The 19,144-nt window shown below is 33.8% G+C and overlaps 1 protein-coding gene and 1 long non-coding RNA gene across 2 annotated transcripts in view; one reads left to right on the top strand and one right to left on the bottom strand.

Moving 5' to 3' along the window:
• MDN1 (midasin AAA ATPase 1) overlaps positions 1 to 19,144 on the bottom strand; it is a 170,314-nt gene that overhangs the window by 88,681 nt on the left and 62,489 nt on the right. The window contains 12 exon segments of the mRNA XM_074310297.1: positions 463 to 660; positions 1,327 to 1,548; positions 5,332 to 5,461; positions 8,379 to 8,523; positions 10,206 to 10,336; positions 10,781 to 10,916; positions 13,462 to 13,600; positions 13,686 to 13,820; positions 15,149 to 15,290; positions 16,504 to 16,650; positions 16,862 to 17,070; positions 17,889 to 18,067. Of these exon segments, the coding sequence (XP_074166398.1) occupies positions 463 to 660; positions 1,327 to 1,548; positions 5,332 to 5,461; positions 8,379 to 8,523; positions 10,206 to 10,336; positions 10,781 to 10,916; positions 13,462 to 13,600; positions 13,686 to 13,820; positions 15,149 to 15,290; positions 16,504 to 16,650; positions 16,862 to 17,070; positions 17,889 to 18,067 (1,913 nt within the window).
• Positions 1 to 19,144, top strand: part of LOC141566153 (uncharacterized) — a 47,054-nt gene that overhangs the window by 16,616 nt on the left and 11,294 nt on the right. The gene's annotated exons all lie outside the window — the stretch shown is intronic.

Here is a 19,144-nt window from a genome sequence, read left to right as displayed (position 1 = left end):
AATGTAAAAATGTTTTCCCAGCTTATTACTTCTCTTCTAAGCTTGCCTGCATTAGTTTTGTTTGTACAAAAATTTTTAAATTTAATACAATTAAAATTATCTATTTTATGATCAATAATGATCTCTAGTTCTTGTTTGGTTACAAATTCCTTCCTCCTCCACAGAGCTGAGAGGTAAACAATTCCTATGTTCTTCTAATTTGTTTATATCATTCTATATGTCTAGATTACAAACCCATTTCAACTTTAGTTATATAGTGTTATTTATGGGTCAATGCCTAGTCAGAATGGAAATTGTAGACAAAAATAAAGATATCAGAACAGATTCTAACTGGGGCAGCTAATACAAAAAAGCCAAGTCAGAAGAATACCTAAGAGCAACACACATGAAAATAACAAGTCAATTTTTTTTTTAAATATAAGTATATAATTTCCAATGACAGGACTTAAAAGTCATTCTCACCTCGTGGTATAAAAAAGGGGTGGATACCACAAAAGTTATCCGTACAAATAAATTCCATATCTTTGATTTTTTCATAAATCCTAAGCTTATTCCTTGCAGAAACTGTAAGATGGACTACTTGAGAAAGTTTCTTGGTCAGGAATTGTAGACATTCTTTGCGAGCCAGGGGTGCAGTATCAAATCCAAAGGAAGTTGTTCCTAAAAGAAAAGACACCATAATATTAATCAAACTCAAAATAAGCCAGATCTTATGGTTAGTTAGCAAGATTTATATAACAGTTCAATGAATAAACTCTGTCCTTTCTAGATATACTACAACCTATACATTGCTCTAAAGAAAGCATACTGACCATTAAATGTTACATGTTATCTACAACCCACTGAGGTTAAGAGCTTATGTAAGACTAAAGGTTAATTGTTGTCAACTTTTGCTCAATGATGATGAAATTGGACATAAAGAGAGTTAGATATAGTCAAGAGCCCTGAGTTCAACTACAGTTCTGCCCACTGCTGTCTGAGAAATTAAACAAATAGAACTGATCTCTGGGAAGAGATAACACAATAATTTCTATATATTTTCAATTTTAATAAATTACAACCAACTAAAACTTAAATGTGTTTAAATGTGCTAAATGTGTTAAATATAAATAAGTTTAAATATATAATAAATAAATAAGTTTATTTTATTTTAAATAAAGTTTAAATTAAAATAAATTAAAATAAAGTTTAAATAAGTTTATTTTATTTTAAATAAATAAGTTTAAATATAAATAAGTTAACTGAATTTATAGCTAAAGATTGGAAAACAGAAAATATGTGAATCTGTATAAAATCTGATCCTAAGGGCTCTTATTACCAACTTACCTGAACCTATTCCATCCACATATACTAGGCATGCACCATGGACAAAAGATGTCACAGCTGAAAGAGTCTCTTCTCCCTCCTTCAAAGTCTTTTCCGCCTTAGTAACATTCATGAAATTGACCCAGGACAGGATATCTCTGATACTGATGATACATCGTCGACCAAACTCCTGACTAGTGAGCCAATCTATGAACTCCATCATAAGTTCAGCTATATCTGTTCCTAAAACACAAAAGAGGAGTAAGAACATACTCTATAGGCAGCCCTGAAGAATGTAATCCCCCAAATAAGACCTATTAACCTAAAAAAGGCTATTCTAAGGGGATTCTCAGTAAATGAAATGTAAATTTGGCTCAAGTCTAGAAAGGATTTTGGTGGTTCCCAATTTTAAATGACGCACTTAAAATGTATTACAATATGATAGAATCAAAAGAGAAATAGATATAATCAGAGGTCCTGAGTTCAAATCCTAGTTTTGTCAAATACTGTCTGAGAAATCAGAGGCAAGTCACTTCATCTTTCTTGACTTTAGTTTTGTCATCTGCAAAATGAAGGAGCTGGAAGAGATGGCCTGTGTTCTAATTCAGCTCCAGAATAAGAGTCTACTATGATAATCCTACAACAAGATAACCTAAGATTTCCTTCCAAATTTTAAGTCTATATCTCTGACAGAGTGGAATTTTAAAATTTACTTCAAAAATTTATTCGCTTTTCCAAATCTAAGGTATAATTCAGAATATGGTAAAATTAATGCTTCTCATTTGTATTTTGATTCATGATGTTTTTGTTTGTGACGAGTATGTGCTGAGATCATGATACTTAAAAAATGAAAAAATTCATTTTGGTAGGATTCTAGAGGAAGAAAACAATAGGCTGAAAAGAAATGAACAAAAGCCATTCTCTTGCTAAGCCATTTTCTACAGATCAGAAAATTGCTTTTTAAAGATGCCAAATGGAAAAAAGGAGGAAAACTCTCCTTTTCTGTCTTCCACAGAATTATTCTCCTAGAGTTCTTAATAACTCCTTAGAAGAAGACAATTGTCACAGAACTCTGAAAATAACAAGTAACCACCTTAGGGACAACCTGATTAGCACAAAGGAAAATCGCAAGGCTCCAAGATTCATTGTGCTGGGAAATGCTTCATGACAGAGATGTAAGAGATATACTCATGGACTCTTTGGAAACAGTATGAATAAAGAAGAGGGTTCCTTTTACTGTGATCTTTACTATAATTAATACAGCTTAAAGAGGGAAGACATCTCCAGAATGGATCTCAATCTAGGCAGGGTAGAAGACAATACTATCTCATTTGTCTGCTTCTACAATTCTATCAAGCTTTCTCCTTCTGAAGATGATTTTTCATGCTTTCCACTGCAGGCAATCAAGTGTAATTCTGTTATAAAGTATGACTGTTTTTCCAAAGACAGGGTCTGGAAAAACCATTTTTTGTGATAAAATTATTTTCTTTAGAGAATCAGTGTAATGATTTTATTCAAGCATTTAGTTGATTCCAGACCAGAGGCCTTTCCTTTGCATTGTGTACAGCAGGAAAATAATCCTGACTTTCAAATACTCTATACTTGTAAAGAACATAAATACTCACCTTGCTTGATTGCTTGTACTTGCAACCAAACCTGAAACATAGAAACTGAGACAAATGTCTCTCAATTTCTATGCCCCCACAACTACCCAATATATTTATGCCTCAAGGAATACTTTTAAAAGTTAGTTGTTCTTATGCACAAAGGGTTATCAAACTGTGCATACCTTTTTTTTTTTAAGTTTTTATTTACCAAATATTTGCATGAGTAATTTTACAATTGACAATTGCCAAACTATTTGTTCCAATTTTTCCCCTACTTCCCCCCCCCCCCGCCATGGCAGGTTAACCAATACTATATTTTAAATACGCTAGAGTATAAATTAAATACAATATATGTATACATTACCAAACAGTTATTTTGCTGTACAAAAAGAATCAGACTTTGAAATAGTGTTCATTTAGCCTGTGAAGGAAATCCAAAATGCAGGTGGACAAACTTAGAGGGATTGGAAATTCTATGTAGTGGTTCATAGTCATCTCCCAGAGTTCTTTCACTGAGTGTAGCTGGTTCAGTTCATTACTGCTCCATTGGAACTGATCTGGCTCATCTCATTGTTGGAGAGGACCACGTCCATCAGAATTGATCATCATACAGTATTGCTGCTGAAGTATATAATTATCTCCTGGTCCTGCTCATTTCACTCAGCATCAGTTCATGTAAGTCTCTCCAGGCCTTTCTGAAATCATCCTGTTGGTCATTTCTTACAGAACAATAATATTCCATAATATTCATATACCACAATTTATTCAGCCAATCTCCAATTGATGGGCATCCACATAGTTTCCAGTTTCTGGCCACCACAAAGAGGGCTGCCACAAACATTCTTGCACATACAGGTCCCTTTCCCTTCTTTAAGATCTCTTTGGGATACAAACCCAGTAGTAACACTGCTGGGTCAAAGGGTATATGCATACCTTTTGATTCAGCAGTATCTCTACTGAGTCTATCTACCAGAAAGATCATAAGAAAAGGGAAAAGGATCTACATGTGTGAAAATGTTTGTAGCAGCCCTTTTGGTAGTAGTGAGGAATTGTAAAATGAGTAGATATTCATCAGCTTTAGGGAATGGTTGAATATATTATGGTATATGAATAATATCAGAGAGGCCTGGAGAGACTTACATGAATTGATGCTAAGTGAATTAAGTAGACCCAAAAGAACCATTGTACACAACAATAAGAATATTATGTGATGATCAACATTGACAGATATGGCTCTTTTTAACCATGAGCTGATTCAGGCCAATTCTAATAGACTTGTGATGGAGAGAGCCACCACAACATAGTATTTTCACCTTTTTTGTTACTGTTTGTTTGATATTTTTTCCTTTTTTGATGTGCAGCACAATAAATATAGAAATATGTATAGAAGAATTGCATATGTCTAATATATATTGGATTACCTGCTCTCTAGAGGAGAGGAGGAGAGGAAAGGGAGTGAGAAAAATTTAGAACACAAAATTCTGAAAGGGTGAATAATGGAAAACTATCTTTGCATGTATTTTGAAAATAAAAAGCTATTATTGAAAATTTAAAAAAAAAATTAAATGGGAATCCTATTCGGGGAACAGAAGAGGTTCAGAAAATTAAGTGGTAGAACCCAGATCTATGATCTGAACTGCATAACATTTGCTAAGAAACACAAATTTAATAAAGCAGCTTGAACTCAGTGGAAGATGTTTAAAAGAAAAACTAAGTCCATTATCTATACAATATTCTAGATTTTTTTTTCCCTTAAAGGCATTCTGAGAAAAAAAAATTAACCATATTTTTTATTTTTTTCCAACCACATCATTTTTTCCCCTACACCTGTAATTTCATTCATACAGGAAGCATCAAATGAACAAAGTTCCTATAACAACACAGATCATCATGTTATATAATTTTTGATCTCATAAAATCTTTTGGACAAGTGAGAAATTAAATGACTTGTTCAGAGTCACGAAGTAAGTGTCAGAGGTAAGCTATGAACCTCTGGCTACTCTGAGGACAAAGCTGGTCCTTTATTTATTACAATAGAACATAAGCTCCTCAAGGGCAGGTTCTAGTGCAGGTATATCTTTGTAATCTGAGCACATATCACAGTACAAGCATATAGTTGCCCTTTAAATTAATTCTTATTAAGTAAATGTATTGCTACTACTCTGCTATCACATTCTACCAAAATGGCAGTCACAGAAGTATAAATGTGAGAGAATGACACAGAAACTAAAATATAACTCCTTTCTTGCTGAAGGAGATGAAATTTAAGCATCTTAGTGAAGGAGATACTATGAAGATCAACCAGATGGATACAGTAGCAAAAAACTATCAATCAACTTGGCTGAAATCCATGCCTGCCTTCATTTCCTTAAATTTCTTCTCCTTGAAATACCAATCTCTCTCTTTCCCCATTTCTTACCTTGATGGTCTACTTTACCCAGAAATAATCCTGGATGAAGATTACGCTTGACAATCTGAATTAAATCTTTGCGGCTCTTACTTTGAGGGCACCATATCTCAGTAAATCTGTTACGCAAAGCAGGAGAAAGCTGCAAGAAGAGAGGAAATAAACCAATATGATCTTAATAGTAAATTTTAGTACAGAAATACTTTTCCTTTTCTGAGCTTGAAAATGCTTTTGAACCTCCCAAAGGATATCCTCTCCTCTTATCAGTGTTCCAAAACCATATATGTAAATTATTTAGTAGATGGTTGTAACCTTGATTACATGCTACAAGTGAGTCTAGTGACCCTAATCCCTTAGTTAGGATGTCATATAAATTGAGAACTCCCAAACAATTAAATTCTATGAAGATATCACCAAATCATAGTCTTAAGAGCAGAATTTCTAACAGGTAGAAAATCAAAGATTTCTGCCCCTCCCCCCCCCCCCCCCCCCGTTCCCTATCAATTATAAGAATTCCTAGTTAATGGGGAAACAAATGGCAATTCTACCCTTGGTTCATCAACTTTCATATTAGGAATGAATACTAGAAAAATGGAAAGTCACTTTCTGACGAAGACAAAATACATCATAAGGTACATGTTTATTATGGCCAAAAAGAAGATTAAGCATTGTAATAAGATCCTTTGAGATTATTGCTTTCTATGAGTAAGAGTAGCTACATATACACCACTTCAATAAAAAGACTATATTGCAAGTCTATTCTTAGCATTTTGCTATTTTTTTATTTTGCAGTTCACTTTCCATGGAGCTTTTCTTTCAGTTCAGTGGTTTCATGGGGCTTATTTGTTTCTTTTCTAATTTGTTGTTAAGGAAAACAACAACAACAAAAAATCTTAGATTTGCTTCTCTTACTCATTTCATGGCACTTCATGTAATCTTAATTACTTTCATTCAGGATCACTATTTCTGTTCCTTAACATTCTTCATCAACATCCTTCAGTTCTTTTAGTAATTTAACTAACAAAACCTATGTATTACCTGAATATCATTTAAAAACAAAGCTGGCTCTTCCATGAGACAGTTAAAATGACAGTTTCAGGAGTGGCACATCCCTAACTGGATAAACTAAATTAATTCAAATGCTGAGTAAATTTGGAACTGAGAAAAAAATCTTATAAATTATTATTAACCTACTCAAAAGAGGCACACAACTATGGAAAAGGGTAAAGATTTGTTCAAATTGCAAGACAAAATTATTATTTTTTATATTAAATTCGATTGTGAAAGCAGGTAGAGAAACAATGAGGAAATATTTTTAATGGTTCATTTGCTGGGATTTTAAAGCTATATAGGTGACAAGAGAAATCATTTTTCTAAAACATAGTATTTTAATTCTATTTGTCCTCCCCACCTCTCATTTTTCTTTTGGTCAATTTCAGTTTTAGTCAGATTCTATAACATAATGGAAATGGTCTTTGTCAAGAAATAGTTTCTTGGAAAATTAGAAACCTATATATACTCAATAATTGGAGAATGTCTGAATAGATTATGGTACATTATTTGTAGGTCTAGAAAAGGAACATGAAAACAAAACATTTTCCATTGCTTCCTTGTTAATTCATTTTATTTTCTCTAGGAAAAGGCTAAAAATTTGGCAAAAGATTTTGCCTTTGCTTTGGTATATTTATTCAATTAAAAAAAAATTTATTAAATGTATAATTTTTTAAAAATTCTTGATCAAAATGGGTTTATAATTTAGACACAAAGGATGATACTATAAGCAAATTAGGAAAAGAAGCAAATCAGGAAGACAGTCTATTTCTCAGATATTTGCAGAAGGTAGGAATTCATTTTTTTAAAAACCTTTTTATTTTCAAAACATATATATGCACAGATAATTTTTCAATACTGACCCTTGCACAGCCTTGTGTTTCAGATTTTCCTCTTTCCCCGCCCCTTCTCTTGGATAGCAAGCAATATACATATTAAAATATATATTAAATCCAATGTTCATAAACATATTTATACAATTCACTTGTTGCATAAGAAAAAACAAATCAAAACAAAATGCAAGTGAACAACATCAAAAAGAGAATGTCATATTGTGATACACATTCAGTTCCCACAGTCCTCTATATTGGTGTAGATGGCTCTAGAAGAAAGGAATTCAGGGCCAAGAAGTAGAAAACATTATGAAATGCAAAATGGGATAATTTTGATTACATTAAATTTTAAAAGTTTTTGTGCAAATAAAACCAATCCAGCATTATCTCTACTGAGTCATTAAAAAAAAAAAATCATAAAAAACGGGGAAAGGGCCCACATATGTGAAAATTTTGTAGTAGCTCTTTTGGCATTAGCTAAGAATTGTAAAGTGAGTAGATGTACATCAGCTGGGGAATGGCTAAATATGTTATGTTATGTTTATGTTATGGAATATTATTGTTCTATAAGAAACGATCAACAGAATGATTTCAGAAAGGCAAATTGAAGTGAGTAGAACCAAAAGAAGACTGTACACAATAACAAAAAGTTTATGTGATGATCAACACTGATGGATGCGACTCTTTTCATCAATGAGGAGATTCAGGCCAATTCCAATAGACTGATGAAGAGAGCCATCTGCATCTAGAAAAAGGATTATAGGAACTGAATGTGGGTCACAACATATTATCTTCACCTTTTTTTGTTACTGTTTGCTTTTTTTCCCTTTCTCATTTTTTCACCTTTACGATCTGATTTTTCTTATACAGCATGATAATTGTGGAAATATGTATAGAAGAACTGCACATGTTCACCATATTTTGAATTACTTGTTGCCTAAGGAAGGGGAGTGTGGGGAAGAGAGGGAGAAAAATTTGGAACACAAGGTTTTGCAAGGGCAAATGTTGAAAATTATCTTTCCATGTATTTTAAAAATAAAAAGCTACTACTTTAAAAAAAGACACAATGGCGACAGTGTTTTTATTTTTGAAATTAATTCAAGAGTACAATGAAAGAGTTGTTGCAACATACTTGTTAGAATCCAAGCAAATTACTGAGTATGAATTTAAGTTTACCTCCTTTTTTCCAAAATCACCCCCAGGGTTCATGGTTGCTAATATACGAAATTTTTTCCCAGCAGTCAGTAGTTCTACTTCATTATTGTCTTCCTCTGGGCTACCTTTTTCAGCCAATACCAGGGTTTTTTCCACTTCAAGGACACTAAAAGGTGAAATAATAGCAAAGAGGCAAAATGAGAGAAGTCTTGTGTACACAATCATTGCTCTACCTGATTTCAGATTTGAAATAAACATCATGCCAGATTCAAAAAATAAAGCTTATCACAATCCTTTTATAAGGGTATGGCTTCCTGAGCAGAAGAAAATTGTCTCTTTCTATTCAACTCCCCATTTAAGCTACTGTTCATTAAAAAGCAGATGTTCTGAAATCTCAAAGGAAGTAATGAGCAAAGTGTAGTATTCAAGACCTATGCTTTAATCTGCAGGTGTGCTGTGACCGATATTGTGCTTCCTCAAGTCCTTTTTATTAGGCTATCTGGTGGATGACAGAGGTAGGAATCAACCTAATACATCTGTGGGTCCATTTCCACTTTAATTCTTGCTAGGGAGGCAGAATGAAGCAGAGAAAAGGGCACTTTATTTGGAGTCTGAGTAAATAGTTTCAAGCCCTTAATTCTTTTTGTCACTTATACCTATATGACCTCAAGCAAATCACTCCAGTTCTGTGGGCTTTAGTTGGACTACATAACTTCTGAGGTCCCTTAACTCTAAATCTTTAATTCTGAACATATGATCACATATAACTGTAAAATGGGTAAAACAATGCTTCAGCTATGTAGAGGCAATAATCAACCTTTCAGTTCTAATATTTGTATATAATTCCAGTTCTTCCTCAGAGCAAGGATGGATTCCACAAAAACAATTCTGTTCCAGAAGAACTACAAGATTTATTTATCCTATTTCCTTATTTTCCCAAACTTCCCTTTCCCCAGTGACTTGTACCATGCATATCAATCATGCAGAAAAAAATCAGCTACCCTTGAAGGTTTCCAGAGTGATTAGATCTTAACAAAGCCAACACAAATTAAGCTGTCATCATCAAGCACCACATTATAGATGAGGAAGAACAATTTTCTTCTATATCTGGTTAAACTGAAAGACAGGATGCCACCCTGTAGTGAAAGAGTGATAGGCTTGGAAGTAATGAAATTTAGACTCAAAAACCATCTCCAGTGCTTACTAGCTTTTTGAATATGAGCCAATCACTTAGCTTCCCTTAGTCCCAATTCCTTCATCTGTTAAAAAAAAAAATTATGTCACGGGAATGTTGTAAGTATCAAATGAGATACTCTGTGCAAAATTCTTTATAGAATAACAATACCATTGTAAACACAGACAACTTGAAAAACTTAAGAACTCAGAACAAGGCAATAACTACCCACAAATAACTACCCACTTTGACAGAGAGATGATAGACTCAGAATGTATTATGAGGTTAGTTTTTGTGATATGAATAAAGGAATTTGTTTTGTTTTACTATGTCTGTTTATTTCTTTACTTTTCTTTTTTTTACTGAGGCAATTGAGGTTAAGTGACTTGCCCAGGGTCACACAGCTAGGAAGTGTTAAGTGTCTGAGACCAGATTTTAACTCAGGTCCTCGTGACTTCAGGGCTGGTCCTCTATCCACTGTGCCACCGAGCTGCCCCTTATGTCTGTTTATTTCAGGGATTTTTCTTTTTTTTTTCCCCCTCCTAAGGGGATATGTGGAATGGAAGGGGAAAAAAAGATATTTGTTAATTGGAAAATAAAATTGTTAAAAATTATTTGTAAACCTTCAAAAGCTATATAAATGTCATGTTACTGTTATTATTGCTGAAACATACCTGTTGAGTCTTTCCAAGACAGAATCATCAGCTAATGATATTTCATCTAAAAGAAAAAAGCCATCTTCTTTCATTGCCAAGACTAGGGGACCATCATGCCACTCAAAGAGTCTAGACTTATCAAGTTCTTCCTAGAAGATAAAAAAGAAAGGATCTATTACTTCATAGACAAATACACAACATATACACAAACATATCTATGCACAATGATATATATATATATATATTCACAATTTTAAATAGAATGTAAGCTCTTCAAGGGCAAAGACTGTTTATTTTTTTCTTTGTAATTACTAGAGCCTAAGCCGAGGATCTGATACATAAAAAATGCTTAGTCAATGCTTACTGATTGTTAAAAATATTTCTTTGATTTAAGAAATAGATTGCAAACTATATTACAAGGAAAAGAAAACAAAATCTAAAACTAGATTTGAAAGCTAGAATGACCTTGAAGCCCCTTTCAAATTTCAAAGAAATGACAGCCAAGGTACACAGTATTTAGTTAAAATGATGTGCAATCAGAGAACCCCAACTTCAGAATAAAGGTGCCTCAGGCACAACACTATGAAACAAACCTCCTTTGACCTCTGTCTGACTGGTCGGAGACCTCCCAGGAAGTCAGATGTCTCCATGTGCAAGTGGCAGTTGACGGAATACAATTTCTGATTTGCCAATGCTGCAAAAATTTGGCAGATAGTTGTTTTCCCACACCTATCACAATGAAAGAAAAGGCAAACAAAATTGATGTATACCCAAAGTAGTGACAGGGACAGGAAGCATATTGTGATTTTGTGTGTATTAGAAACTCCCAAGTGAGGACATTTTTCCTACCAATGCAGGTGGAGTCCTTCATTACAATTTATAATCTCTATAGATTCTCCACATCAGGGGCAAACCCAAATAAAAATAAAGGCCACTAAACCATTCATAAGGATCTTACGAGCCATATATGGACTTATCTATGTCATCTATGTTCTACTGTATTTTTACCTATTTTGTTAAAAATTTCCCAATTATATTTTAATATAGTTCAGGCATATTCAGAAGGGTGAAATGTACAGGACAAGATGTGTTTGGTTCCTGTGCTCTGGAGTACTGAGGTTCGAGTGATTAAGGTTACAACAGCAGGGATGGATCAGATGCCAGATCAGGTGTCATTTGAACATCCCAAACTTCAATACCACTCCATGCTGTCTCTCCATTACTCTAATCAATACCCACTAAAACCTCAGGATGAGGAAGATTCCTTAATATAAAAGACACAAATTGGCCATTTCATGAAATGAGCATCATTACAATATCAGATAAGATACTCCAACTGCAGTAGTTCCATTATTGTGCTTTCCTTTCCTCAGAAAAGAACATTCTTCACTGACTAAAGTATCTTTTTTTTTTCCTACTTCTCTTAATGATCCCTAAAAAATGGGGAATACTCATTACTCTAAAAACTTCAAGGAAAATGTGGCCAAGATGGTGGAGAGGATACACGCATCTATCTAAGCTCTTCTTTGCCCTCAGACTACTTCTTTCATGAAATGGCTTTGGAATTAGTGCTTGTCTGAAAAAACCTACGAATATTGGGAGTACAACACATTACCAACAGAAGATATCCTCAAAATTTGCCAGAAAAAGTCTGTTTTTACTTGTGGACAGGGGTTGGTTAGACCAGGCACAGACCTCAGGCAGGCAGTGAGAGCACAGAAAGCAGCTAATGCTGAACAGACTACAGAGGGGTAAGGTGTGGTCTAAGCCAGTGGAATATTTGTGAGGAGAACTTTACCACAATGTGGCTAGTTTGCCCTGGAAGCAAGCCAGTAGATCAGCAAAGAAGCTGTAAACACAGCGGGTAAAGACTATAACCCCAAAATGCTAGTCTCGTGGGACCTGGCCATACCCACCCAGCATCGGAGTGACTTAGCATGCTCCCAGAGCGTACCCGCTGTGCAGACACAGAACAGCCATTGCTGTCCCACTGCTGCTTCATTGCTACTTCTTGTTGTCTGTAGAAGAAGCTTGGTAATACCATGCTTCCCAAAAAGCAGACTACTTGGTCTTTTTTTGTTTGTTTGTTTTCTTTGTTTCTTTTTTTGTCAAAATGAGTAAAAAATTAAAGCGAGTTCTAAGTATAGATAGCTTCTATACTGATACAGAGCAGAGTTCAAACTCTGAGGAGACTAAAAACAGATTGTCTCTAGATGAATCCCCAAAGAAGGATATGATTTGATCCTCAACACACAAAACTCTCATAAAAGAAATTTTAAAAGGCTCTCACAAGAGAGCTAGAAGAAAAATGGGAAAAGGAAAGGGAAGCTTGATAAGAGGGACGAGATAAGTCATGTTACTCATTAAAAGATACAGTGGATAAAGAAATCAACTCCCCAAAAACAGAATTAGTGAATTAGAAAAAAGAAAACAGCTCTCTTAAAAAAAAATAAAATTGAAAGGAAAAATAAAAAAAATAAAAAAAATAAAATTGGCGAAATGGAAAAAAAGAAATGGCACTCCTTTATGTGAACCTTATGATTAAAAATGATTTTTTAAATATCAATTACATTAAACCAAAATAAAATTTAGTTACATCAAAAATAAAGTTTTATTTTTCATAAAAAGAGGGCAAGAAGAAAAAATGTTAAGAAAAATAGTGGGGGGCAGCTAGGTGGTGCAGTGGATAGAGCACTAGCCTTGAATTCAGGAGGACCTGAGTTCAAATCTGGTTTCAGACACTTAACATTTCCTAGCTGTGTGAACCTGGGCAAGTCACTTAACCCCAGACTCAGAAAAAGGAGAGGAAAAAAAAAAAAAAAAAAAAGACAAATAGTGGGCAATTTACCTTTTTATTAAAAAAAAGAAAAAAAAATTGGGGATGTAAAAAAGACACTATAGGAAAAAGAGACCTGTAATTTCACTGGCATAGGGAATTGGTACAAATGAAGAAACTGCTTCTATGAACACAGATTGTCAACTGCCCTGCAAATTCAGAATCTTAGAGAATTGCTCAGGGCATCCAAAAGCTAAATGGCATGCTTAAGATAATCCAGCTGGTATGTGTCATAAAAAGGTCTTTAACTCAGATCTTTTATTAAATTCAATTCTAACCCTCTACTATTTTGCCCACAATGTCACTCAAAAAATTAATAAGGATAATTTCAAATGAGTAACTTCTGAGGACCCAGAACCCTACAGCTGCAATCCAATAATATACCATTACAATCTCAAGACCTACAACAGCAAATTTCAAAGAATCATAGACTTTTACCCAGTATCTCCCACTAGTAGCACAGGTTCTCCAAACTCTAATGCCCTTCCCACCAGAACAGCCAACCTCCTCATATCTTCAGTCCAAACAATGTGATTGAACTTGGACTTCAATATGGATAACTGGGAAGAAAATTTCCCTACAAAATTAAAAAAAAAAAAAAATTATGTTAAGGCAGTTTTGACAATTCAAGACACTTTCTCTAGCATTACCTCTCCACTTACCCAGTAATTTTTGGACACTTTCTTCTGAGAAAAGGGCCTGTGGACAACATTTCTTTTTGAAATGTTTGTGTAGCACTTCCTGTATAACATCTACTTCCTCTTGTTTCCTAACTCGGCCAGCCAAAAGCATAAAACCTGGCAATAAATCCAGAGGAAATGTCACAGTAAGAGTATGCAAATGCTTCATCTCCCTCACTTTATACCTTCCATTCAAGTTTCATGCAATCATAGTTTAAAGAATGGACTAGAAGCCTCTCAGTATAACCCTCTCATTTTACCAATAAAGAAACTCAATAATTGTGAGATAATAGGTCAATCATTTAGATCTTTAATAAGAATTCAACTGTAGGTCTTCCTGACTCGTTTTCAAAAGGTAAAGTATTGTTTATTTAATCCAAAACAGAGCATCAATATTAGCATTTTGATATATTATAAAGCAATTAATGCCCACAAGAATAAAAAATAGACATCTGAAAGGACTCTTACAAAATTATGCAAAAGAAAAAAAAGCAGAGTCTGTATACAGAGATCATAAAGGAGGGAAAAGGACCTACATGCATAAAAATGTTTGTAGGAGCTCTTTTTGTAGTGGCAAGGAATTGAAAATGTAATGGATGCCCACTAATTGAAGAATGGCTAAATAAGTTATAATATATGAAGGTAATGGACTATTATTGTTCTATAAAAAATGATGAGCAGGCTGATTTCAGAAAAGCCTGGAAAGACTTAAAGAAGTGAGCAGAACCAAGAAAACATTGTACACAGTAACAGCAAGATTATATGATAATCAACTATAACAAACTTAGCTCTTCTCAGCAATATGGTAATCCAGGACAATTCCAATAGACTTAGGATGGCAAATACCATCCCCATTCAGAGAGAGTACTAAGAGATTGAATAAGGAGTAAAGAATACTATTTTCATCTTTTTTTTTTTTTTTGGTGTTCTTTTTCTTTGTGTTTTTTTCTTTTGTTCTGATTTTTTTTGGTCACATCATAATTAATATGGAAATAAGTTTAAAATGATTGCATATTGCCTATATTAGATTGCTTGCTGTCTTGGGAAAGTGAAAAGGAGCTATGGGAGGGCAGTAAAAGAATTCTGGAATGTTGAAAACTATCATACATAAACTATATGTAATTGGAAAAATAAAATGCTACTGAGGGAAAAGAAAAAAAAAAGAACACAAAGAATTAAGTGCCCAATCATTACCAGTACATAAGAGGAAAAGTGAATGAGAATGAAAAATAAATTTTCATGAAGACTTATGAGGGAGTTACTAAAAAACTGTTATTATACACTATGCATTTAAATTAATATACATATGAAGATACTTGGCAATGTCAATTAACCTACCTATGCATTGTTTTATAAAAAAAAATTTAAGAAAAAATACAAGCAGAAATATAATGACCTTGTATCTACCCAGTTTTGCACATTTAAAGACAACAACAAAAGCATACCATCATTTGCTAAATGTTGAAGCCAATCATACTCCTTCTCTGTCTGTTCAACTGATTTGTACCGTTCAGCCCATCGGAAAAGATCACGAAGAGTGATGAAGCCTTGCTTTCCGGCAAACAGAGAAGAACCTCTACGATAGGACTACCAAAGTAACAAAATTAATAAAAGTATTACCAAATTCACAGAACTACATATTTATAATTTTTAAGATAAACAGGTAAAAATGCCCCAAATCTGCAAAACTTTTAACAAACACTCATTCTACCAAGCAAAGTTGAATGACAAATCAGAAAATGCTATTTTGTTTTTGACTGCTCTGGGTCACTATTCATTTTCAAACTGCATCTTAACACTTTAGAATCAGAGGTTAATCCAACAATACTGAAAAATATGGAATTACAATAATAATTATCAGAAATTTTCTGAAGTGATACTTTAATGGGAATGTTTATATTAAAACCTAGGAAAGTACACATATAAATTCAAAAACTAAAGAGCAAAGATTCTTAAGGTACCTAGAGAACTTTAGGACACACTTAAAGCAAAGAAGTTAGAACCCTATGATTACTAACTTCATGGCCCTCCTTAAAAATGTTTCAAACTTCCAATACACCTCAGTGTATTCTTATCCTAGAACTTCCCTCAGCATTTAGGGTCTCCTCAGCCTGAAACAACTCTTTGATCTTTCCACTCTGGAACATGCCTCTGTTATGCCAGTTCCCATTTCCTATAGATGATTTCCTGCTGGAGTTTCTTCCATTTTGGAGAGGAGGCCAATCCTCCAAGCTATGCTTCCGACTTTCTAGATTTCAACCCTAAGTTCTCTCTCACTTCTTTCTCCTTTATCTTCCTTTTAAGCTTTCATTTATAAAATATGAACATGAAAATGGACTCAGGGAAGCAATTATCTTTCTTTTTTATTATACTTATATCATCAACCACATATCACAATACTTGACACATAGTAAGCATTTAGCAAATATCTTTTGCCTCATCTAACAAGTTATTACTTTTAACCAATCTGACATTCATTCTGATGTGAAACTTGGGAATATTTGAGAAAGATTTCCAAAACAAACTTTTCAATATATTATAATCATTTCCCTTCTCATCACAGAGAGGTAGGAAATTATGAGGAATAAAATTGGATCACAAATATAAAGATCTAATTCCACACCCTCATTTTAAATGTAAAAAAACTGGGGTGTCAAAGAGATTAAATGATTATCCTAAGTTTAAGGGCTGGGTTCTGAACCAAAGATCAAATAAGGGGAATTCAGGACTTCACTGAGAGATAACTTTGGTATAAACTTTAAATTTTTAATTAAAAAAAAAAAAATTTGATGTTCAATACCTGTAAATCCTGCATAACTTTAACCAACTTATTGCAATAAGAAGGCGGCAAACTACAACGTTTATGCAATATTGTTTCCAGCTCAGTGCTAGGCAACTCATCAAAATGCAACTCCACAAAACGATTTCGAAAGGCTCGAGAGAGTACCTAGAAGATACAGAGAGCAATATGAAAGAAAAAAGTTACTTTTTGCCCATTCAATCTTCTAAACAGCAGTCTATGCATGACAAGGACAGGAAGAATAAGAAGGAAAAAAACCCTTTCTATTCTTTAGTTAAAAAAGAAAATTCTGCCTAGAAAGAGAGTACTCACAGAAAGAAATCATTAAAAGAAACAACAAAAGAAAAGCCACACAAACCTTTCGACCCCCATAAAGGCCAGGGGGGTTCTGAGTGGCAAAAAGCATGAAGCGAGGATGTGCTTTGACAACTTCTTGAGTTTCTGTTATAAGCAATTCCCGGTTATCATCCAGAAGCCTGTTCAATGCCTCCAACACATCTGTGGGAGCCAGATTCAATTCATCTAAAATAATCCAATAGCCTTTTTTCATAGCATCAATAAGGACACCTTATAAGGGGGAAAAAAAGGGAAACTAATCATTTAAAAGGTATTTCTCACGATTTTAACATAAAATTTGTCACAAAGTTCAAAATAGACAATTATTACTTTGCTACACTATTAGTTCTAAATTTAAGTATTGCTGAGAATAGTCTCTGCTGCCTCTTTCATTGTAGTGAACTATGTATGCTTCATTCTTAACCTTGTCATCTTAATCCATTTCAATCAGTCAATTGTACAAATTTTCTTCCCTTCCCTCAATTTATTTCTGGGAAAATGAAAGTCAAATACAATGTCTGTTGAAATTAAGCTGTCCTGCAGTACTGACATAGTCTGGAACTCTATACCACAGCAATGGTTAATGATGCCCAATGGGAGATTGCCTTAAGGGCAAGACTGTTTTGTTTTCTAATTATATCCCCAATGTCTAGTATATTGTCTGGCATACAGAGGATACTTAATTAATTCTGATTAATTGAAGAAAAGGTGGGTGGTCCCTAGACTTTCTAGATAGACCCTTAAAATTCAGGGAAGGATACTTTAAAAAGAAGACTTCTGTAAATATTTATATAGCCCACCAGACAGAGTATCAGCCCTGGAATCAAGAGGACATGAATTCAAATCCATTCCCAGACACTTGACACTTAATGCCTGTGTGAACCTGAGCAAGTCACTTAACCCTACCCGCTTTGCCAAAACAACAAAAACAAAACCTACCCTGATATGCAGAAATTATCACATCACTTTCACTCAGGCTCAGAGAATTAAGTATGTCGTTGACTCATATAAATGAAGACCTAACACATTACATAGACTGTCAATCATACCTTCTTTAAATACTAGCTTCCCTGAGGCATCCGATGTGTAGCAACCAATATACTCCTGAATGTCAGTATGCTCATGGTTGTTAATTCGTACACAATGATTCCCACTTGCTGCAGCCAGCCAGCGAATTAGGCTAGTTTTACCAACAGATGTCTCTCCCTGAATCAGCACGGGGTAGGTTCTTTAAAAGATGAATCATTGAAACAAAACAAAAAAAAAAAAAAAAAAAAAATGTATTTTTATATTTTAAAATAAAATTTTTTAAAAGGAACAGGCAACTATTTTCCTTATTCAAACACATTTATGATTTGATTTTCTTAATATAAGAAAGGTAACATACCTAATCTCCTAAATTCTGGAAATATAATAAGACTTATAGCAAGGTTAAGGAGTTGTTGAATGAAAAAACATTCATATGGAAGAACTAAACATGCTTTTATTTCACATGGGTAATTTTTCAGCATGGACCTTTGCAAAACCTTATGTTCCAACCTTTCCCCTCTTTTCCCCCACTTCCTCCCCTAGATGGCAGTTAGACCAATACATATTAAATATGTTAAAGTATATGTTAAATACAAAATATGTATACATATTTATAAAGTTATCTTGCTGCACAAGAAAAATCTGATTTAGAAAAAAGGTAAAATAAACTGAGAAGAAAAAATAAAAATGCATATGCTTTTATTTCTTAAACAAATTGTCTCATGATGGAGAATAAAAGAAGATTTATTCTATAAATACAAACACATAACTAGAGATGCTAACAACGTACACTGCAACTTGGGAGCAATAAAAATTCTTTAATTTTCTTTTCTTATTCCTAAATGAAAATCAAAGAGATAGAATTTTGTCTTTTTATTATGACTTGAGTCAAACAAAAGTACCTAAGACAATGGAACTAAAAAACCAATTACCAGGAGACAAGGTGGACTAAGAATGTTGCCAAGGAACATTTGTTATTAATATTAGTTCACTGATAAAAATGGGGATGAGAATGCTAGTACTCCTTCCATACAATTTGGTTTTAGGGTAAATCTAGGCTGTTTTATTCCAATGCTATTACTTAGAGTAGAGTTGGCCAAGCTTCATCTTGGTTGTAAATTCATTTCAAACTTTTTTTAATTAGCATTCAAACAAAACTTTATACAAAAGAGAAAAAAAAAAATCACCAAGAAGGAATAAGGATACTGTTAAGAATGGTGATAGGAATAGGATGAAAGGGAATAGGAAAAGGGATGAAGGGGAAAGAAGGAAGAAA

Source organism: Sminthopsis crassicaudata, chromosome 4, assembly GCF_048593235.1.
Source record: "Sminthopsis crassicaudata isolate SCR6 chromosome 4, ASM4859323v1, whole genome shotgun sequence".
In the NCBI taxonomy this organism is placed as follows: Eukaryota; Metazoa; Chordata; class Mammalia; order Dasyuromorphia; family Dasyuridae; genus Sminthopsis; species Sminthopsis crassicaudata.
This window is presented reverse-complemented; position numbering and strand designations above follow the sequence as displayed.